Source organism: Mesoplodon bidens (genome assembly GCF_964165515.1).
Source record: "Mesoplodon bidens genome assembly, chromosome: 11".
Classification (NCBI taxonomy): Eukaryota; Metazoa; Chordata; class Mammalia; order Artiodactyla; family Ziphiidae; genus Mesoplodon; species Mesoplodon bidens.
The window spans coordinates 5,662,502-5,684,739 of NC_138167.1; the positions used below are offsets into that span (position 1 = coordinate 5,662,502).

Below are 22,238 nucleotides of genomic sequence, written 5' to 3' on the forward strand. Positions count from 1 at the left end.
TAACTTTCTCAGTGACTCAGACTCAAAACTTCACTTATTTCTGGAGTCTCACTCCTCTGTATCTCAAATTCAATAAAGTAACTCAGGGGTCAACAAACTATGGCCTGTGGGCCAAATCTGGGCCACTGCCTGTTTTTGGATGGCCCAAGAGCTAAGAATGGGTTCTTCATTTTTAAATGGTTGAAAAAAAAATGAAAATAATAGTTTATAAAGCTTCATACAAATTATACGAAGTTCTAACTTTAGTGTCGATGAATGAAGTTTTACTGGAACATATTCGTACTTACCACCTATGGCTGCTTGCACACAGAGTTGAGTGTCAGTGTCTTACAAGGCCTGAATTACTCTGGCCCCTGAATAGAAAAAGTCTGCTGACCCCTACAGTAAATCAGTAAATCCTGTAAATTCCTTAGTGTTTCATTCCCTTTATCTTTTATTTATTTATTTTAGTATTTATTTATTTGGCTGCACCGGGTCTTAGTTGCAGCACGCTAGATCTTAAGTTGTGGCATGGGGGATCTAGTTCCCTGACCAGGGATCAAACCCGGGCCCCCTGCACTGGGAGCGCAGAGTCTTAACCACTGGACCACCCGGGAAGTCCCTCGTTCCCTTTATCTTATCCTTCTTATTTTCCACAACCAGCATCACAGACGAGCCCTTCCTACCTCATGACTATATGATAGTTCTGTAATCTCATGAATGTTCTCTTTCAGTTTCCCTTGGTTGTATCAAAACCCTTCACAAACCCTCAATGGCTGCCCATGAACTATAAGGTAAAGTCCAAACTCTCTTATCTTGGTGCCAAAAACCTACCTACCGACCTCCAGCCTTACTTCTCTCTCCTGTGTACCTCCCACCATCACCAACACAAGTGTCTTCTACACCCCACCTGGACTATTTGCTGTTTCCAAACACCATAAGCTCTACAGGCTCTGTCTTTGCCTAACCTAATTCTTTTGATCAAAGGGCCTTCCGTTTCTATCCGGCAATCTCTATTACATTCACCAAAACTTCATTCCAACGCCATCTTCTCCCTGGAGCATTTGTGAGCTCTCCCCACTCCCCACATTCCCTCTGGAGAACTTTCTTAAGGATTTAGCAGTCTCCCTCGCAACACACAGAATGACATTCATTTGACCACACGTCTGCCTCTACGTTAAACTGAGAGCTCCTTGGGAACAGGCACCAGGCCTGTCCCTGGCCCACCCATTACCTAGCACATGATGTTGGAAGGTTTATTAGTGTACATTTCTTATTCCCCCAATTATACTCAGCGTTGAGAGCCACGTGTCTCCTCTCCATGGTATCCCATTATGATGGTCTGCACACAAGGTGCCCTTAATATGCATTTGCTGAATTCCTGAGGAAAACCCCCCTTCAGTCCTGGGCGTATCAGCCCTAGTGATTCTGAAAATGGAGCTCCACACCTTGGCGTCTACCCGACCCTTCATCCACACAGACCCAGAAAAACGTGCCACCAGCCCACGGGCAGCCCTGCCTCCTCAGAGATCCAGTTCAGTCCCACCTCTGTATCTTTCCTGAACACTCCAGCCTACGTGTTCCCCCAGCACACCCACTGCACTGGTCTGTGTCATGCATCAGGCACAGTCATCTTCAGCCCTTAACCAACTAGTTAACCTTCAGGTCTGTATGTGTTGATCTCTGATATTTAAGATACTTAGGAGCAAAGCCTTTCACAGAATACAGAGCGAAGTGCACAAGAGAACACAATAATCAGTGTGGCTGAATGAGGAGACTCCCTCCTTTAGTCCCTTCTGCACTTTAAGGGCTGCCACTTCCACGCTGTATTCCTCCCCGTCCTGCTCACCTTGAACCTTCGGGCTAGAAACTTATTCTTGATCTCTAAGAAATTGCCACGGTTCATTTCACCCTTGAAAGGCTCATTGAGGATAGCATAGCGTGGGTCATTCTGGATGTCCTGCCACCGGGCATAGCCATGGCTATTGGAAAATTAATTGCTCAGGAAAAACGAAACAAGGAAATTAAGAACTTCAAACTGTGGACCCTCAGAAACCTTCACCAAGGACCTCAGCCCCAACTCAGGCAAAGGATACTTTATGATGCCAGCCAGCAGCCAGTAGTCGTGCCGTCGGTGCCAGATCTCATAAGTCTTCTTGGTGACTGTGGCTGCCCTCTCCTCATTCTGCCACAGGGAGTGCAACTCTGAGGAGGAATTTAGGGAAGGTTGGGGAGAAAAAGAAAGGCAAACATCTGTGAGAATTCAAAAAGCTATTTATTCCTGATCCCCAGATACCAACTTAATATACCCTCTGGCTTTCTCACATGGAGCCCAGAGGAGTGTGCAGTCAGCCTGGCATTCTCTCTAGGAGAGGTAAAGTCTCTGTACCCTGGTTTCTGACAAGAACCCTGATTTCACCTCGAATCCACCTAACCCCAGTGGGCCCCTTTTTCATACCAGTAAAACCGCCATCTGCGATGTTGAACATGAAACGCTGTTTAATATTTTTCTTCTGCTTCTCATCATTCAGGTCCTTGGGGGTCTCTCCATTCTGAAGCATCACCTCTTTTTTCTCTACTTCTTCTTCTTTCTTCTCCTCTACAGGACACGCCGAAGAAAAATGTCAGCTCCAGACAGAAGCCAGCACCATAGCCCTTACCCATATACAGCACCATATGCTACAAGATACCCATCCACCTCCACCCTTTCTCCACAGAAGTGTTCTTAAACCCAGGAAAAGGTGCCACTGGCCCACTGACAGCCACACGTGGGGAGAGGTGGAGTCTTTTAGCTTGGGATAAAATGATTATATGGGTATGGATGGGGGAACCTGGGGGCAGAGGGGTGTCCGAGAGATAAAGTCCTTCCTCTCAGCTTTAGAGTCCTTTTAAAAGCACAGTCAGCTTCTCCAAACACCCACCTTTGTCCTCCACCACAATGGGAGTCAGATCGACGGCTGACTTCTCCTCCACCTTCTCCACATCAGCAGTACCTGGGAGAACAGATGGCACTGACAGCGTATCTAAGGAAGCATACTCTCTGTTCTACACTATATCCTGGACCTAGATCCTGATGATGAATGTCTTAAAAGATGTCTTGAGAGAGAAAAAGCCCACAATTTAAAATCAAGGGTACAAGATTCTTCAGTGTGTCACTTCCTCTGGACTTCCCTCCAGCCGGGCTGCAAGTCTAAGAGCAACTGTGGTTCACAGGGATCTGTAGTGTGTGAAAATGTGCATACCTTTGGGATCTGTCTCCATTGGTTCCTCTGTTCTCTCCTTGACCTCTGCCTTTTCCACTTTCTCCTCTCCCTCGGGAGGCTCAACAAGGACTTTTTCGTCCTCTGAGGCAGGGGCAGGGGGCTGTGTACACTTCAAAGGAAAGAAGAAAGACGCTGAAGCAGACAGGCCAGCACCCAAGAGGAAGAACAGGCTTATCCATCTGCCTTTGGTGTGGCATCCAGTCACCCCCGTCTCTTACCTCAACAGTGGCTTCAGGGGCTGCAGATTTCACTTCCTTTTCTCCTTCTGCACTGTCTTCTTCTTTGAGGCTATTTTCCTCTATTTTTATCCCATCCTCTGCACACCAATAATAGACATTCATTAGGAAGAAGGTCCCAGATCAGAGAGAAGGTCACACCTTCTCAGTTTGTCTCATCTTAAACTGTCCTCTCGTGCCTTTAAGAGCCAGCCCTATTCTTAGGACAGCCCTCCTAAACTGAGAGGGAGATTGCTGTGTGTCCTGCCAGACTCCCCTGTTAGAACTGAGCACAGGGAAGCAGAAAAAGCGAAGGCCAGGACAAGAAGAGGAGGATAGGAAACAACAGTCCAGGCAGACTTACCGGCGGGTGGGGCCGGTGCAGGAGTATTGGGCTGTGTGTCCCCTGGAGTGGAGGGTGTGGGAGTCTTTGGGGAAGGTGACCCTGGCTGTGACATTTTCTTGTTTTCCTCTACTTCCGCAAGTTCGGGCATGCTCCAGCGCCCATTAACATGTTCAAACTCCTGAACCTGCAGCAATGGGACAAGACGCTGAAGACCCAATTCCATCTCGGTTCTTTTCCTGCTGGCTCTCCAGTTTCACCTAGAAACCCCTGAACGATGGAGGGAGGTTCAGGGCTCACCTTCTTGCGAATCAAGGACATGACACCAATCCTAGTAAGGACATGCTGGCGAGACAGGCCTTCTCGGGGTACACCATCAGCAAAGGTCTCGGCCCCGTCTGCTCCTGGCTCACATAAATGCCGCATAAAAAGAGAGACGTAAGCCCTGTGGTAAACAAATAAGAGAAATGGGTTAAAGAGCAATCATGCCAACTCCTAGATCAGATTCTTTCCCACCCGCAGTCAGGCATCACCCGAGACAACAACTATGGCTCCACGTGAGGTAAAGCCCACCGTCGCGCTGAAAGCTGGTCTCCAGACCCCACACCATGTCCCAGGTCCTCTTCCAGGGAAGCTAGGAGTACAAGGAACCCTGTTACTAACAGCTTCACTTGCCAACGTCAGCAGAGGAGACAGCCGATTTCCTGCACAGCCTGCACTAGTACTGTGGAGTGACCAGAGACTAAAAGCCCTTGCTCTACAACAGGCATTCCAGCCCCCAACTTACTTGAACTCTTTCTCTGACTTGCCTCGCAGATCTCTCACAAGCCACTGGGTGGTAAAAGCATCCTGAGGTGGCATCCCGTATCGCATAATCGCGTTAAGAAAGGCTTTTCGCTGACGAGCATTAAAGCCAAGAACCTGGGGGGAGAAGGAACCCAGGTGAGAGAAGGAGTAGACCGTACTCCACCAAAGACCCAACAGCAGCACTCACCCGACCCTCCCTAGGACGGAACGGTACTCACTTCAATATTCCCACCAACACGGGCCAACAGAGGAGGCAATGGCTTATCTTTATCATTCCGCAGGCCCTTGCGACTGGGCCTGCGGGGAGCTGCGAGAAGAAAAGGATGCGTGAGTGACACTGATAGGGATATCAGACAAGGCAATATTTAAAAAATCCAGCAGAAAGGCATAGCCCTCACCTTCTGAACGTTCATCAAAGTCTTCATCACCTTCCTCTGAGGCCACTGAATAATCGGACTGGTTGTCGGACTGGTCGTCCTGCCAATCTGGAGGGAGAGAGGGCAGATGAGCGGGGCCCACTGCTCTAGTGGAACGGCCCATGGGTGGGGGGCGGGGCCGGCCACACACACCTCGGTCCTCCTGGGAGCCATCATTGTAGTTGACCTGTTTACGGATTCTCTTTCCTTTGCCCAGATTGCGGGCCAGATCTTCTTGCTGCTGCTCATAATGGTGCCGCAGCAATTTCTCCCAGTAGTCAGGGTCCACACTTTCTTCCTGTTTTATGATTTCCCGTTCTACCTCCTCTTCCTCCTGGGACAGAGGGAGGGCCAGGACTCAGGGGTGCTGAAGCCAGCACGACCAGCTACCCCTGGTCCTCACAGTTCCCATTCTGCTAGCTCCTTTTCATGACTGGACTCTGAAATACTTGGTGTGCCTGCTTGGACCTAAGAGCTTAAAAGAAATTTAATTGACAAGACATGGTTCCTCATAATTATGTTGAGATGAGCAGTCAGAATAACTAAAGAAAAATATAGGATGGAGCTGTTATCACAAGAGAAGGATGAAGAGACAGTACGTTCTCTTTTAACCCCTTTTACTGATGCATATACAGCTGCAAGACAGTAAAATGAAGAAAAGAGACGTTACAGCCTTAGCAAGGCAGCGTGGAGAAGCTTCTGAAAGACTGCAAAAGATTTTCCCAAGAGATAACGTGGAGGGGCCATAAGCCCTTTCTGTTCTTCATAAACTTCATAAAAGTTTACCAACTGTGAAAAAAAAATTATATATATCCTCTTATGTCCCAATAATGTTTATGCTCCTCTGAAAGTCTTAAGTCTTTTTTTTCAGATCATTCAGGACCACGAATTCCAAATCCCTTACTTTAGAATTAAGCTGCTGCTAACAGCATAATACTAGAAACAACCTAGATATCCATCATTATGGAACTTGAATAAATTATGGGGGGTGAAAAGGGTGAAGAGAGTCAAAAGGTATAAACTTCCAGTTATAAAATAAATAAGTCATGGTGATTTTATGTATAGCATAGTAACTATAGTTATAAACTTCCAGTTATAAAATAAGTCATGGAGATTTTATGTATAGCATAGTAACTATAGTTATAAACTTCCGGTTATAAAATAAATGTCATGGTGATTTTATGTATAGCACAGTAACTGTAGTTATAAACTTCCGGTTATAAAATAAATAAGTCATGGTGATTTTATGTATAGCATAGTAACTATAGTTATAAACTTCCGGTTATAAAATAAATAAGTCATGGTGATTTTATGTATAGCATAGTAACTATAGCTAACTTTCAAATATGCAGTACTTTCAAATATGCATATTTGAAAGTTGCTAAAAGAGCAGCTCTCAAAAGTTCTCACAGGAAAAAAAAATGTATAACTATGTATGGTGACAGATATTAACTAAACTTATCGGGGTGACCATTTCACAAAATATACAAATACCAAATCATTGTGTTGTACACCTGAAACTAATATGATGGCATATGTCAATTATATCTCAATTTCTAAAAGTAAATAAATTATGGTACTTCCAAACAAGGATGTATCATGCAGTGAATAGAGGGGTGGGGAGGGGGGGAAGCTCTTTAGGTACTGATTTGGACGAAATCTTCCAAGATTTATTAGGTGGACAAAAATAAGGTACAGAATGTCATGTATAAGAAACTACTTTCCTTATGCAGCAACATGGATGAGAGTAGATATTATCATACTAAGTGAAATAAGTCAGAAAGACAAATATCATATGATATCACTTATATGTGGAATCTAAAACAGGACACAAATGAATCTATATAATAGAAACAGAATCACGGACAGAGAGAGAAACAGAATCACGGACATAGAGAACAGACTGATGGTTGCCAAGGGGGAGGGGGTTGGGGAAGGGATGGAGTGGGAGGCTGGGGTTAGCAGATGTAAGCTTTTATATAGAGAATGGATAAACAACAGGTCCTACTGTATAGCACAGGGAACTGCCATAGTGGAAAAGAGTATATATAAAATAAGAGTAGGTATATATATGTATAACTGAGTCACTTTGCTGTACAGCACAAATTAACACAACATTGTAAATCAAATATACTTCAATTAAAAAAAAACTGCTTTCCTGAAAAGGAAAAGGAAAAAAGGCGTTCGTGTGCATATACATATATATGTATATATACATATATATGTAATTTGTGTGCACATAAAATAATTTATAAAATAAATATCACTTATCCCCAGGGAGGGAACTAGGTAGCCAAAGGACTGGAGTGGGAAAGAGATACTTCTGTAGCTTCTGAATTTTGAACTAGGTGAATTACAGTTGACCCTTGAACAACACAGGTCTGAACTGCATGAATCCATTTATATGCAGATATTTCTCCAACAGTAAATACTACGGTACTACATGGTCCATGGTCAGTTGAATCTGCAGATGTGGAGGAACCACAGATATGGAGGGCTATACTATCTATTCAAAAAATAAAGTTTAACGGGACCTAATGAAACTTAAAAGCTTTTGCAAAGCAAAGGCAACTACAAAAAAGACGAAAAGACAGCCCTCAGAATGGGAGAAAATATTTGCAAACAAATCAACAGACAAAGGATTCATCTCCAAAACATATAAACAGCTCATGCAGCTCAATATTAAAAAAACAAACATCCCAATCCAAAAATGGGCAGAAGACCTAAACAGGCATTTCTCCAAAGAAGACATACAGATGGCCAAGAGGCACATGAAAAGCTGCTCAACATCACTAATCATTAGAGAAATGCAAATCAAAACTACAATGAGGTATCACCTCACACCAGTTAGAATGGGCATCATCAGAAAATCTACAAACAACAAATAAATGCTGGAGAGGGTGTGGAGAAAAGGGAACCCTCTTGCACTGTTGGTGGGAATGTAAACTGATACAGCCACTATGGAGAACAGTATGGAGATTCCTTAGAAAACTAAAAATAGAACTACCATACGACCCAGCAATCCCACTACTGGGCATATACCCAGAGAAAACCATAATTCAAAAAGACACATGCACCCCAATGTTCACTGCAGCACTATTTACAATAGCCAGGACATGGAAGCAACCTAAATGCCCACTGACAGACAAATGGATAAAGAAGATGCGGTACACACATACAATGGAATATTACTCAGCCACAAAAGGGAACGAAATTGGGTCATCTGTAGAGACGTGGATGGATCCAGAGACTGTCATACAGAGTGAAGTAAGTCAGAAAGAGAAAAACAAATATCGTATATTAACGCATATATGTGGAACCTAGAAAAATGGTGCAGATGAACCGGTTTGCAGGGCAGAACTAGAGACACAGATGTAGAGAACAAACGTATGGACGCCAAGGGGGGAAAGGCGGGGGGCGGTGGGGGGGGGGATGAATACAGCGATTGGGACTGACATGTATACACTGATGTGTATAAAATAGATAACTAATAAGAACCTGCTGTATAAAAATTAAATAAAATAAAATTCAAATAAAATAAAATAACATTTAAAAATATCATAAAGTAGGGGCTTCCCTGGTGCCGCAGTGGTTGAGAGTCCGCCTGCCGATGCAGGGGACATGGGTTCGAGCCCTGGTCTGGGAAGATCCCACGTGCTGCGGAGCAACTAAGCCCATGTGCCGCAACTACTGAGCCTGCGCTCTAGAGCCCGCGAGCCACAACTGCTGAAGCCCGCACGCCTAGAGCCCGTGCTCCGCAACAAGAGAAGCCACCGCAATGAGATGCTTTGCACCACAACGAAGAGCAGCCCCTGCTGGCCGCAGCTAGAGAAAGCCCGCACACAGCAACAAAGACCCAACGCAGCCAAAAATAAGTTATTAAAAAAAAGAAAAAAGAAGAGCTAATACAAGTGTTTTGAGTGTGAAAAGTAGCCAGAGCCACGTCAAAGATGAGAATGTGATTTGCTCATATGTTACGGAATTTCTCTTCAAAGGAAGAGGCGTATCAATTCAGCAGTGTACTGATTTGCCTACAGATGGCTTCCTCTCGTCTCAGATACTATTGTGGTCTCAATTCCAATTTTTGGACCAGTCACCAAGCACAGCACTGCTTTGGACTCATACTCACCCCCATTTCTTCCTCTCGCACCACATACTGGGCCACTTTGAAGGAGCTCAAATACTCATTCATGCCCTGCAATTCCGTGTCTTCGGTCTCATCCTGGTTCCGGTCCAGCAGTCGCTCAATGGCCTTATCGTCATAGTGGATGACACTGCTGTCTTCTCCCTCTTTGTTGTCTCCTCCTATAAAGAAGCAGGGGTCCATATACCCCCCGTTAACTTCCGCAGCTGCGGTGGGAAAAGCAAGTCCCAGAGGACCCCAGGTATCAAAGACACCCCTTAGAGACGCCAAGCCCCACACCAGAGCAAGCTCCTGCCTAGCTCACCTCCATCGGTGGCTTCGTCCTTGAATAGCTCCTCGGTGCCGAACTTGAGGATGTCATCAAGCTCCTGTTTGGACATGGATCCAGTCTTGGAGCCCAGCCCAGGCCGAACAACTAGGTGCGTCAGCATCATCTTCTTCTTTGCCACCTGCGTGATGCGCTCTTCTACTGACGCACGGGTCACGAACCGATAGATCATCACCTTCTTGTTTTGCCCAATACGGTGAGCTCTGCTAAAGGCCTGGAGTTGTGCACAAAACGGAGGCCAAAACTGAAGTAATCATATTTCCTTACTTCTACTCTTGCCCTGACTTCCACGTAGTAAGTTAAATCCAGCACAAGGCAGGAGAGGAGCTGCAGCTTGCCCTCACTCAACACTTCCCTTAGCACCCCTACCCCCAGATACCACCCTCTATCATGTTACCCAAAATAAGACCACAGCTAACCCAAAGTCTCTGGCTTACAGTAAGGTAAAAGACATTTGAAAAGAATCTACTGTTTCTCCCTGAAACAACTAATCCCAGATGATAGAGCCCTCACAGAGAACACTATGCATTTCCAAAAAGTCACTGTAGACCAAGGCTGCTACCTCTGCTCACCTGGATGTCATTATGGGGGTTCCAGTCAGAGTCATAGATAATAACTGTGTCAGCAGTGGCCAGATTGATTCCAAGGCCCCCAGCTCGAGTGGAAAGCAAGAAGCAGAACTGCTGAGCACCTGGCGCTAAGAGAGGAACCAAAAACAGCATTAGAGTTGTCTCTGGAATTCCAGTTAATAAACGTTTAAGGTATATCAGAAATATAAAACCTCACTAGGAGATGCAAACTATCGTACATAGAATGGATAAACAACAAGGTCCTACTGCATAGCACAGGGAACTGTATTCAATATCCTGTGATAAACCATAATGGAAAAGAACATGAAAAAATATATGTATAACTGAATCACTTTGCTGTACAGCAGAAATTAACACAACATTGTAAACCAACTATATTTGAATTAAAAAAAAAAACACCTCATTCGGCAAACACAAAACGAATAATATTAATAAGTAATACTCATAAGCAAGGTCCACCACTGAAATCAGTGGGAAAGTTTAAGGAGAAACAGGATGTCACCACAGTCTCAAGTATCTCCCTCAAGATATTTATCAATCACAATGAAAAAAAAAGAGTAACTTTACATGGGAGGAATTCAACAGACACCACCTTAACCAAGTGATCAAGGTTAACACCAGCAATGGAACATTATCCACATCATGTCCTCTCTGGGAATGATGCACTGAAAAGGACACAGCATCGCTTCTCTGGGCTTCCTGTCCAAAATGTCTAGTGTCAATCTCATCATGAGAAAATATCAGACAAAGCAGAGTCGTTCTAGGGTTTCCCTGGTGGCGCAGTGGTTGAGGGTCCGCCTGCCGATGCAGGGGACACGGGTTCGTGGCTCGGTCCGGGAGGATCCCACATGCCGCGGAGCGGCTGGGCCCGTGAGCCATGGCCGCTGAGCCTGCGCGTCCGGAGCCTGTGCTCCGCAGCGGGAGAGGCCACAACAGTGAGAGGCCCGCGTACCGCAAAAAAAAAAAAAACAAAAAAGCCGAGACATTCTACAAAAGAGCTGACCAGTCGTCATCAAAAGTATCAACGTCATGAAAGGAAAGGAAAGAATGAAGAACTGGAAGAGAAACAACTACGCTCAACGTGGGATGTGGGACTGGATCCTGACACAGTAACAGTGGTGACATTCAATTCAAGTCTGCAGTTTGGATGGTAGCATGACACCGGTGTTAATTCCCTGGGTTTGATCATTGTACTGAGGCTACGTAAGTCATTATTAAGAAAAGCTGCGTGAAGTGTATACACCACGTCTCTGTATTGTTTCTTGAACTTTACGTTCGCAATTGTTTCGAATTAAAACGCAAAGACCAAGACGAGGAGGTGGCAGTGGCTACTGAGACAAGCCGCCACTAACGGGTTTGCAGGGCCTCAAGGCGCAATGCGGAGGGTTAAATAAAGGGCGGAGAGCAAAGACGCCAAAGGGAACCAACAATCTCCCAGCGAGAGTCCAATACATCCTTCCAATCAAGACATTCACAAGTACTCTTCCACATCAGTTGACAAAAGGCCCGAAACCACTACACAGAAAAGCAGATGCTCAAGAAGAACAAGTGATCGATCGGTCCAGAGCCGTGAGTGAGGGAAGCCAGGACCGTAGCCACTCCTTCCCTCTCACCATTGAAGCGGTCAATGGCCTCCTGACGCATGTTCCCAGTGATTCCACCATCAATACGTTCATATTTATAACCTTCATGTTCCAAGAAATCCTCTAGCAGGTCCAGCATCTTGGTCATCTGGAAAACGAGCACACTTTAATTACGGGATTAATCAGATGACAATCCCTCCCCTAGGTCACTGAGCTGTCCACTGCTGCCCACAAAAGCCCCCACACGATACCTGGGAGAAGATGAGTACGCGGTGCCCACCCTCCTTAAGGTTCTTGAGCATCTTCTGAAGCAGCAGTAGCTTCCCAGATGCTCTGATTAGGGCACTGCCATCATACATGCCATTAGGCATCTTAGGGGCTTCCTGAGGAAAGACGCAAAGAAGGAAAAAAATATTGAAAGAAACCCCAAATGGAGCAGTTCCCGCCCAGGGAGGAACAAGAGGTGGCACAACGTACCATGGCAGCCACGGGGAAAAGATACGGGTGGTTGCAGCACTTTTTCAGATCCATCACGACATTTAGCAAAGAGACCTGGTTGCCGCCACCTCGAGCATTGAGCGCTTCAAAGTTTCGAGTGAGGATGTACTTGTAGTATTTCCTATGTGGGCAAGACAGCAAGATAAGTCATGCTCAAGAGCCTTTATGTGACTCATAATGCAGTCCCAGGGTCTGGGATCTTCTTTCCAACACAGCTCACTTTGGGACTGAGGAAACCTAAGAAGCGCCACCATCGTCATTTTAAACAAGGTAAGGATTAACTCAGTAAGAACTCTGGGCCGCACCACTGTAAAGCAATTATACTCCAGTAAAGATGGTAAAAACAAAGAGCTCTGGGCCCCAGCAACCTGGCAACAGGTTTCTTTAGCCCTCGCTGGCTCCTGTCACCACACGCCTTGCGGCGCAGTATGGAGAAGACTAGGAAGCACCGTGCAGACTGGCAGGTGTCTAAGCGTGCCCGTCAAACGGAGCCAGTGCTTCCATCCCTTCAGACTCACTTCTGCATAGGGCTCAACTCCACACGCACAATCAGTTCTGTCTTGGAAGGCATGTTCTTGAACACGTCAGCTTTGAGCCGCCGCAACATGTGAGGCCCCAGCATGTCATGCAGTTTTTTAATCTGGTCCTCCTTGGCAATGTCAGCAAACTCCTCCAAGAAGCCTTCCAAATTGCTTCAGAAAGAGAAAGGAAAAAGTTGTTGGAGAGGGGGAAAGGAAGAAAGGAAAGTGACATAGGAAACGGGCAAAAGGAAGAATTAGAAGAATGCGGAGCCGATTATGGATAAGCGCACACTCACTGGAACCTCTCAGGGGTGAGGAAGTTGAGCAGGTGAAACAACTCTTCCAGGTTGTTCTGTAATGGAGTCCCTGTCAGCAACAGCTTGTGCTGGAGCGAGTAACCGTTTAAGACCCGGAAGAACTGGTGAGGCAGGAGAGAAGTGGAATTCAATAAGAGGACAGCTCCAGCACACGTCCACAGACTTCTGCTTTGCTGCCCAGCAGTTACACCCCCATCCCCACCTTTTTTTTTCCCTTTATCTTCTTTCCCGTTACTAACTCTTCTTTCTTTTTTCTTTGGCCGCACCGTGCGGCCTGCGGGATCTCAGTTCCCTGACCAGGGACTGAACCCGTGCCCCTTGTAATGGAAGCGCGGACTCTTAACCACTGGACCGCCAGGGAAGCCCTCCATCTTACTTTCAAGGCCTGGCCTCCAAGGGTGATCTATCACGAGTGAGGATGGAAGGCAGAGAGCCTTTCTCCCTTTCCTGTCCTCCTAGGTCTCCCCTTCATGAGTAGGTAGTACTAGAACACTAAACCTGGAGGCCACACCTCCCGCCCCCCCCCCCACCTTAGACTGATTGTTCTTGAGCCGATGGGCTTCATCCACGATGAGGCAGGCCCAGTCAATGGAGCCCAAGATGGCCATGTCAATGGTGATCAACTCATAGGACGTCAGCAGCACGTGGAACTTCACAGATGCCTCTTTCTGCACAAGAAGGCAACCTGGTCACTCCTGTCCAACTCCGCCGGTACAGGCCAAGTCAAGGGACTCCGGGGGGTTTCCCTCCTCCCAGCTATTATCCTTTTGCCTCACCCCGGGGACCAGGACACGAGGGGCCCAGAGCAACAACTCCCCTCTCCGAGGGTGGGTCTCCCTCCCGCTGCGGTACCTTCATGCGGGAAGCCTTCTTGCCGCCACGAATGGCATTGTCCTCAAAGGAGAACTCATTCTCTCGGATGATGGCACGGCTGTCTTTGTCACCCACGTAGGTCACCACATACATATCTGGAGCCCACATTTCAAACTCCCGCTCCCAGTTGATGATGGTGGAAAGAGGGGCGCTCACTAGGAAGGGGCCTTTGGAATGACCCTTTGAGGAAGAAGAGGAGACGGAGAGTAAGGACTGAGGGTCCCACACGCAACCCGAGCGCCCACCCTGCCCCTGCCCTGGAATGGGCGGAGGACGGGCGTGTGCCGCTCCTCTCCCTCCCTTCTCCATGTACCAACACGCCCTGCCTGCCCTGCAGGGAGCTTACACCGCACCCCTGCCGCTCAACGTCTCTCCACGCTACTTCTACCCACAGTTCTGCTTGTCTCAGCGCATATCCGTCCCCCGGGACCGAGGCTCCAGGCACCCACCACTAATCCCACCCACAGTTCCATTCCCTCCAGTCTGTCTCTGTGTACTTGCGTCTATCTTACTGTCACTCGACACTGTTCTCCAGGGCCACAGACCAATTTTTCTTCTTCCTTTTTCTGTCTCCTCAGAGTGTAAGAGAAGACCACGAACCCAAAATACCCACACAAAAAACCAACAGCCCCAGCTCTCCTACCTCCTTGTAGAGGGAATAGAGGAAGACTGCGGTCTGCACGGTCTTCCCAAGGCCCATCTCGTCAGCCAAGATGGTGTCGGTGCCTTGAGCCCAGGAGAAGCGCAACCAGTTCAAACCCTCCATCTGATAAGGGTGCAAGGTTCCACCTGTAGCGTCCAGGTACTCTGGCTGTCGCTCATATTTCACTGTTGGCTGAAGGATGAAATAAAGAAGTCAAGAGCTGGCCAAGAATTCCCTTCCTTCCGTTAAAACAGCAGCTGCCTCCTCCTGACACACTCTCACTAGATCCTACTCGAGGGAGCCACAAAAAATGGTGGGAAAAAGGTGCCTAATGGTTACTGTAACTTTGTGTTTTATTTAGGATCCTCCAGGAAGCAAGGCAAGACGGAGATCTTGGTCCTACAGACATCCAAGAAAGACACATCATAGTCTCCTTGGCAGTACAGTAAATTCTACCGGTCAGGAACCACCAGGTAAATGATCCTATGCCCCCTCTAGATTTATCTGTTTAACCTTAACCAGACTCACCTTCTATTACACAAAACCCCGGAAGAATTGAGCCGTGAATTAAGGGTCAGAAGACCCAGGTTCCAAAACAAGTTTCACAAAAGCTCGGTTACGTGACCCCTCCATACCTGACACCTCCTCAGTCGTATAGACACTAACATCTACGTTTTTATTTTTCTGATGAGGAAGAGAGAAAATAAAGTAATCCTAGTATTTTTCCCCTGATTTACAGAGATGTGGAAATTAGGGAAGCAGTCTGTGTGAAGCAACTTAGCTGCAGTGATCACTTGAGACCATGCCTTCAGACTGGAGCACACAACATACGTCGTCCTACCTGACAAACCGCCCTCCCTCTCCTGCTGACTCACGTCAACCGTTGGGGTTTCAGGGGGCCTCTCCAACTTCCTCAGCTTCACCTTCTTGAGCTTCTTGCCCGGTCGTCCTTCCTCACCCCTCATCAACTCCCTAAGGAAGACAGATACGTCACATGGCTGCCTGGAGTCCTTCTCGGTGAGCAGCAGCTCTACTCATCCGAGTCCCTCACCTGTGATTCCAATAGCCCTGCTTGAACAGGTCGTAGTCCTGTATCTCCACGTCCTCACTCTCCCAGGACGCCTGGTCATAGGGCAGGTCCCGCCACTTGATCAAGTAGTGGACGTGGCCCTTCTTGTCCACACTGCGAAGTCCAGGAGAGAAAACCCTCAGAGGCAGAAGGCCACCCTGCTGTGCTCCTCAAACACCAGACCTCTAAGGAGGCCAGACACCAACGTCTTCAGGTCTTCAGACATCTGGTCTACCAGGCTTTGCACCAAAAAGGATCTCTAACCTACAGTCTACGGCTCCAATACCAGGATTCGGTCAGTCGATAACATACTGAGTGTCTCATCCAAGTGTAACTTACTGGTAACATCCATTTTCTTAATTAATCCCCCACGGATATGCTGCCCACCTCCAGTATGCCCAAGACAAACACAGTCTGGCCCAGCTCCCCTGGTACCTGTGGTTGAGAATTCGGTGGATCATCATCCACTCAGGTTTTATCCCGTAGCGATAGAAGCGTTCCTCCATCTCTGCAAATTTAGGGTCCTTGTTCTTCCGCTTCCGGCTCTTCTCTTCATCACCACCAAAGTCCCCAGAGGGTGGCTCATCCATATCATTCTTCCGCTGATAGTTTCGGAACATCACTTGACAGTGCAGCTCCAACTGCAAGCGGAAAGAAGTCACCAAGGAGTCATGTCCACGCCTTCTACCCACAAGGCTGTTTTCTCTCACTACCCTCCTTCATTGCAGCCCCACATCTACTCTATCCCAGGTTTACCTGCAGTTCAGACACCCAGGAGCAGTGCCAGTACGACATGCCTTGCCATTTCACAAAGAACTGCCGCTCCGGCCGCCCCTCCAAGGGCTTGGGGGACGGAGTATTGGGATCAGCATCTGGGGGCCGAGGCACTGGTGTGGGAGATGGTGGCTGACCCCACTTCCAGATTAGGATCTTCTGAACTTTGCCCTTAAGAGCTGGACACTAAGAGAAAAAGAGATAATCCAACACTGAATCATTACCACGGCATAGCCCACAGGCAGCTTCAACCTCCTCAAAGGATTATTAAAACCTCATTTCAAGTAAGACCTAATCCCAGGACCCTAATCCCAGGAGAGAAGAACAGAATTCCCTCTGTTTCTGGACTTCATCCAGGATTTGTGAGACATTATCACTCCTATCTGCCTAACAGAGCCAGTAGCTAGACTTCAACAATAACCCAGAACAAGTAGGCACAGAAAAGTCACAGACCTGGGGCTCAGAATTCCTCTCTTAAGCAATCTAACAGCATTCAGTGGCCCTATTATATCGCCACGCTACCAAGACCTCGAGGCTGGGTGTCAAGACAGGAAAGGATATTCTGGGCTAAAAGAACACCGCTCCATCCCACTTCGGAGAGCTGGCAAAGCATCAACTCTGTTCAAAGTTAGTCCTACGGTTTCCCAGAACAAAGGTATCCCATGACTATACGGGGAAGGAAACTCCGTGCCTCAGGGCTAAAAGGCCTATATCTCCAGTGACCTCTCCTGCACCTCAGCCTCACGACACCTGCACGTAAGAGGGGTAAACCCTGCTGCTGGACCACACCTCCCTCATCTCTCCACCGGCTGGGGCCGGGCACCCACCGTACAGCGGGGACAGAGCCACTCTCCGTTGGGGATCTCTGGAAGGGGAGGGTTCAGGCAGTGGATGTGGTAGGAGGAAGGACAGGCGTCGCAGCAGAGCAGCTCCCCCCCATCCTTGCAGACCCGACAGAACTCCATATGGTGGTCATCCTCCTCTTCAGGGTCTCCCCCCACCTCTTCCAGGATCTCCTCACCCTCCGAATTGTCCTCTTTCGCCTCCCACTGGATGCCTTCCTTCTCCTGCAGTCAAGGACCACAGAGTCAGATTACTACCACCCCCCACCCCGACCCCCACCCCCGTCTGAACCGCGCCCATCATTCCTTTGAAAGCTTCCCAAAGCCCATAGCCAGCAACACCACCACTTCTACCCCCATCCAGGCCCGAAAGAGTTTCATCATCCCACCCTTCCGCTCGAGGGTCCCAAAGGGCCACGACGGCCGGGCACTCACGCAGTGTGGGCAGCTCCACTTGCCCTCGGGAGCCTTCTCCATATCCGGATCCAGGCAGACCATGTGGTAAGCTCGGGGACAGGTATCACACAGGATGATCTCTCCGCCTTGCTGGCACACCTCACAGTAGTCCTGGTGGTCTGTCTCATAACCATCCACAGCAGTCACCTCCTCCTCGCCTAGGCAAGGAAGAGGGAAAGCCCAGTTATTAGAAAAAACCTCCCTCCCCCCACCCCCCTAAACCCAACCCCTATCTCCTTAGGGAGACTCTTCCCCAATCATTCCCCCCTCATTCCATTACATACTGATACAGAAAAGAAACACACCTTTCTTCTTCTTTTTCGTGGTCCGGAGTTTCTTGCGGCTGCGGCTACTGCGGCTGGTAGAACCATCAGAAACAGAGTAGCTATTGATACTGGCATCATCGAAGTCGGACTCCACATCTAAGTCGTCATCCTCACTCTGGCAGGATGAGAAGGTTAGAGGTTCAGGCCAAGGGGAAGGAGAGAGTGGTGCAGAAGGGATCACCCTTTTACTAGGGGTGCCGGAATCCCAGCAAGGGAGCCGAGTCACCTCTTCTATGGCCAACTCCCCACATCCTCATGCACCTACCGTGAACCCTGAATCCTGACATAAGACCACATCCTCCCCGTTAGCTAAGGCACCCTCACCAGGGGATAGGCTGGGCTCTCACCGAGGATCTCTTACGCTTAGAACCAAAACCTCCCAGCTTGATTTTCAGGGGAGCTACTTTCTTGGGCTTAGGCTTCTTGGCATCAGGGACACGAGGGCTGCCCTTGGGCTTCCTCCGAGCATTGGGACCTAAATCAGGAGAAAGCAGGTAAGATCATACAATCCAAATACACACCACAGAGCAGAACATGGGAAAGATATTGGGTTGGCCAAAAAGTTCCCTCGGTTTTTAAGTAAACATAAAAGACACATTTTTCATTTTCACTAAGAACTTTATTGAACAGCGTATTCACCGTTTTGTTCCACTACCCTCTGCCATTTTTCAGGCAACTTCATAATTCCATCTTCCCAAAACTTTTTATCTTTTTGAGCAAAGAACTGTTCCAGGTGCCTTTCACAGTCTTCCAGGGAATCGAAATTTTTTCCATTAAAAGAATTTTGTAAAGACCGAAACAGATGGAAATCCAAAGGTGCAATGTCTGGTGAATATGGCGGAGGAATCAGAACCTCCCAGCCAAGCTGTAACAGTTTTTCCCTGGTCATCAAAGAAACATGCGGTCTTGCAATAGCCTGATGGAAGATTATGCATTTTCTGTTGACTAATTCCGGACGCTTTTCGTCGAGTGCTGCTTTCAGTTGGTCTAACTGGGAGCAGTAGCTGTTGGAATTAATCATTTGGTTTTCTAGAAAGAGCTCACAATAGAGGACTCCCTTCCAATCCCACCATATACACAACATCACCTTCTTTGGATGAAGACTGGCCTTTGGCATAGTTGGTGGTGGTTCATTTCGTTTGCCCCACCATCTTTTCCGTTCCACATTATTGTACAGTATCCACTTTTCACCACCTGTCACAATTTGTCTTTAAAACGCCAACATTTTCGTTACATTTAAGTAGAGAGTGGCATGCGGAAATACGGTCGAGAAGATTTTTTTCACTTAATTTATGTGGAACCCAAACATCAAAGCGATTAACGTAACCAAGCTGGTGCAAATGATTTTCAACGCTTGATTTGGAGATTTTGAGTATGTCGGCTATCTCCCGCGTGGTATAACGTTGACTGTTGTCAGTTAAGGTCTCGATTTGATCACTATCAACTTTAACTGGTCTACCCGACCGTGGAGCATCATCCAGCGAGAAATCTCCAGCACGAAACTTCGCAAACCACTTTTGACATGTTCGATCAGTCACAGCACCTTCTCCATACACTGCACAAATCTTTTTTTGCACTTCAGTTGCCTTTTTACCTTTCTTGAAATAAGCATAATACGTCGAAAATGTTGCTTTTTTCCTTCCATCTTCAATATTAAAATGGCTACACAAAAATCCACCAATTTTGATAAGTTTTTTTTTAAATGCACGCTGATATGTCAGCTGTCACAATACAACCGAACGAAATTGTTTCGAATGAAGTTGAAGACAACTAAGTGCTACGAGAGCCATCTTACGGAAAAAACAGAACGAACGTTTTGGCCAACCCAATGAAACATTCCGCACCTGAAATATTTCTACGTGGCCAGCTTCCCCCGTTTCCCTCTTAATCCACGGTTCGTTCCCACCTCCTAGCTTCCACCTTTGGGCTGACAGAATAGCGCGTCCGCGCTTCCTCCAACTTCGACATCCCAAGCCCGCGCGAGTCCCCACTCCCGCTGCGTCCCATGTCACCTTTGCCCTCCTTGGTCTTGGCCTTGCGGACAGGCACCTCCACGGGGGGCGGAGGAGGTGCAACTTCAGTGGCCGTCACCATGCTCTCCACCACGGCCACTGCCGCAGCTGCCGCCGCTGCCACAGAAGCCCCAGAACTGCCTTTGAAGGGGTTGTTGGTGCTGAACTCCCGCCACTTCGCGCCCAAAACCATCATCATCTTGGAGACAGCGATCTTGGGGTTTTTGGCAGCAATGAGGGGTCTGGGGGAAAAGTGGCAGGAACAGAAAAGAGAAAAAGGTCAAAAATAAAGGAGGCGGGGGAGGTGAGAAGAGATTACAGAAGCGCTCTCCATCTCCTGCCCCCAAAACCCTCCTGTTTACCGGACAAACTGGCTGAAGGCCTTGTAGTTGGTGAGGGTGCGATAATCCTCCTCTGAGAACACATGGTCAATGTCTTCCATGCCCCAGTCTTCCAGGAGCTGAGCAGATGATTTAGGCTCCTGCAGAGAGAGCGAAGTCAAAGCCTGACTCCCAGGGCCCATCCTCGCTAAGGGAGGTTGAGTTGCCACTAAGGCTGGCAAGTCCAGGGTAAGAGGGCTAAGCAGGAATCATTAGAAACAGGTGGAGAGAAAACATTCTAAGGGGCAGCAGAGTGTCTGGAAGACAAAGGACAGAAGCACAGAGAAGAGGCTGGAGGTCCAGGCACCTTTGAATCATCGTCTTCGTCATCCTCCTCCTCTTCCTCTTTCCGCTTGGACTTACTCTTCTTTTCTTTCTTGGGTCCGAGCTTCTTCTTCTTCTTCTTGCCAGGGGTATAGTCGCTGCCCTCACTGTCTGAGCGCAGAGCCACCTCTTCGTCCTCCTCCACAAACTCCGGCCCCTCCCCAGAGCTGTCCCCCAGCTGCCGGCATAAGAGCATACGCTGGAGCAGGCAAGGGGGAGAGGGAGACACACACACACATGCTACACACATGCTGACCTCAGGACAGCCCTGGGGCTCCCGCCCAGGACCTGGCCCACCGCCCCAGGGCAAGAAACCAAGGCCCCAGCCCTCCACCGAGCACCTCCCATTTCCTCCTGCTGCCCATAACATCCAGTCACCCACTCACCTCCTTTTTTTGGCGCTTGCTCTTAGGGATTTTAGGGTCCCGAGGTTTCTTAGGCTTTTTCTTTTTCTTGAGCTTTGGAGTCTCTGCTTCTGACAAATCCTCTTCCGGGTCCTCTTCGTTTTCTACATATATTTTGGCCAAGAAAGGTAGGCAGGGAAAAGATCAATAGCAAAAGGTTAGAGCCCAATCCAGAGGCTTTAGACTTTATTCCCCCACCTCCTGTCCCAGATTCCACTGAAGAGAACTGCTATACACGCCACAGAAGGAAGCTGATACTCAGGACAAAAACAGACAAAGAGAGAGCTGTATATGCCTGAAATAGGCCTGCCGGGCCAGACCAGGCCCACCTCGGGCAGCTGTCCAGACCCCTGCCTCCTCTCCCTCATCCCTAACACGAGTCCTCTATGTGTTCACCCGCGCAGCTGAATCAAGCTGCATACAGTTAACCAAGTAAGAGAAATAGGCCTAGTCCTCCTATAACCAGCCACCAAGTATTCCATAAACCATGAAATGAGAATAAGAGGTCCTACGCAGAAGGCAAAAACTAAAGAATATACCCTCAGCACATTCCCAGAACAGTACCTGCTTGAGGGTCCCAGAAACCACACCCTTCACTAACCCCTTTGGCTCATCACTGCGCAAAACAGCCAGAACCTCCAAGCCCCAGGTTCGGGGGCCAGCCCAGGATCACGCCCACTCCCAAAGCTGATTTCCTTTCCCCATCTCCAGCTCTACTGCTCCTCCCCAGCTTCTCCTGGGTCAGTAGCCTCTTCTCCCCAGGGGCCCAAATCAGCCCAGCTGTCACCATCCCCCCCCTTCCTCCCCCCATCTGGCTCCACCTCCTCCCCGGCTGGGAGCACACACAAAGCCTGGGGTAATACTGAGAGCTCCTGGGCAGGCCTAGGTGGGAAGGGGCACAGAGGGGGAGGAGAAGGCCAGGAGGCAGCTTCCTTTGTAACAGACATTCACACCAGCGCACCGGCTCCCTCCTCTCCCCCTCCTGCTTCCCAAGCCAACCCCCACCCAAGGAGGGAGGAGTGGAGAAGGGAGTGGAGAGAAGGAGGGAATGCCTCACCCACTGAGGAGAAGGAAAATGGCTCCTGACCACAGAAGCCAACCCAGGGCACCCAGCTGCCAAGAGAGGACAGA

The 22,238-nt window shown here is 48.3% G+C and overlaps 1 protein-coding gene across 9 annotated transcripts in view; it reads right to left on the reverse strand.

Annotated features, from left to right (window-relative positions):
* The window catches only part of CHD4 (chromodomain helicase DNA binding protein 4), a 29,479-nt gene that overhangs the window by 3,383 nt on the left and 3,858 nt on the right, over positions 1-22,238 (reverse strand). The window contains exons 3-37 of one of the 9 annotated variants that reach the window (XM_081248411.1): positions 21,090-21,211; positions 20,687-20,881; positions 20,362-20,480; positions 20,000-20,241; positions 18,335-18,462; positions 17,967-18,102; positions 17,641-17,780; positions 17,191-17,430; positions 16,346-16,549; positions 16,025-16,230; positions 15,572-15,703; positions 15,396-15,492; positions 14,521-14,712; positions 13,857-14,057; positions 13,535-13,672; positions 12,984-13,105; positions 12,685-12,858; positions 12,146-12,287; positions 11,920-12,051; positions 11,699-11,816; positions 10,068-10,192; positions 9,472-9,709; positions 9,153-9,328; positions 5,177-5,357; positions 5,006-5,092; positions 4,826-4,914; positions 4,588-4,721; positions 4,101-4,245; positions 3,822-3,987; positions 3,461-3,558; positions 3,222-3,351; positions 2,901-2,972; positions 2,438-2,578; positions 2,076-2,184; positions 1,829-1,961 (exon numbers count right to left, since the gene is read on the reverse strand). In XM_081248411.1, coding sequence (XP_081104537.1) covers positions 1,829-1,961; positions 2,076-2,184; positions 2,438-2,578; positions 2,901-2,972; positions 3,222-3,351; positions 3,461-3,558; positions 3,822-3,987; positions 4,101-4,245; positions 4,588-4,721; positions 4,826-4,914; positions 5,006-5,092; positions 5,177-5,357; positions 9,153-9,328; positions 9,472-9,709; positions 10,068-10,192; positions 11,699-11,816; positions 11,920-12,051; positions 12,146-12,287; positions 12,685-12,858; positions 12,984-13,105; positions 13,535-13,672; positions 13,857-14,057; positions 14,521-14,712; positions 15,396-15,492; positions 15,572-15,703; positions 16,025-16,230; positions 16,346-16,549; positions 17,191-17,430; positions 17,641-17,780; positions 17,967-18,102; positions 18,335-18,462; positions 20,000-20,241; positions 20,362-20,480; positions 20,687-20,881; positions 21,090-21,211 — 5,204 coding nt within the window. Of the gene's footprint in view, positions 1-1,828; positions 1,962-2,075; positions 2,185-2,437; positions 2,579-2,900; positions 2,973-3,221; positions 3,352-3,460; positions 3,559-3,821; positions 3,988-4,100; positions 4,246-4,587; positions 4,722-4,825; positions 4,915-5,005; positions 5,358-9,152; positions 9,329-9,471; positions 9,710-10,067; positions 10,193-11,698; positions 11,817-11,919; positions 12,052-12,145; positions 12,288-12,684; positions 12,859-12,983; positions 13,106-13,534; positions 13,673-13,856; positions 14,058-14,520; positions 14,713-15,395; positions 15,493-15,571; positions 15,704-16,024; positions 16,231-16,345; positions 16,550-17,190; positions 17,431-17,640; positions 17,820-17,966; positions 18,103-18,334; positions 18,463-19,999; positions 20,242-20,361; positions 20,481-20,686; positions 20,903-21,089; positions 21,212-22,238 lie in introns of all 9 variants that reach the window. The other 8 variants (XM_081248408.1, XM_081248407.1, XM_081248410.1 and 5 more) reach the window with 8 other exon arrangements.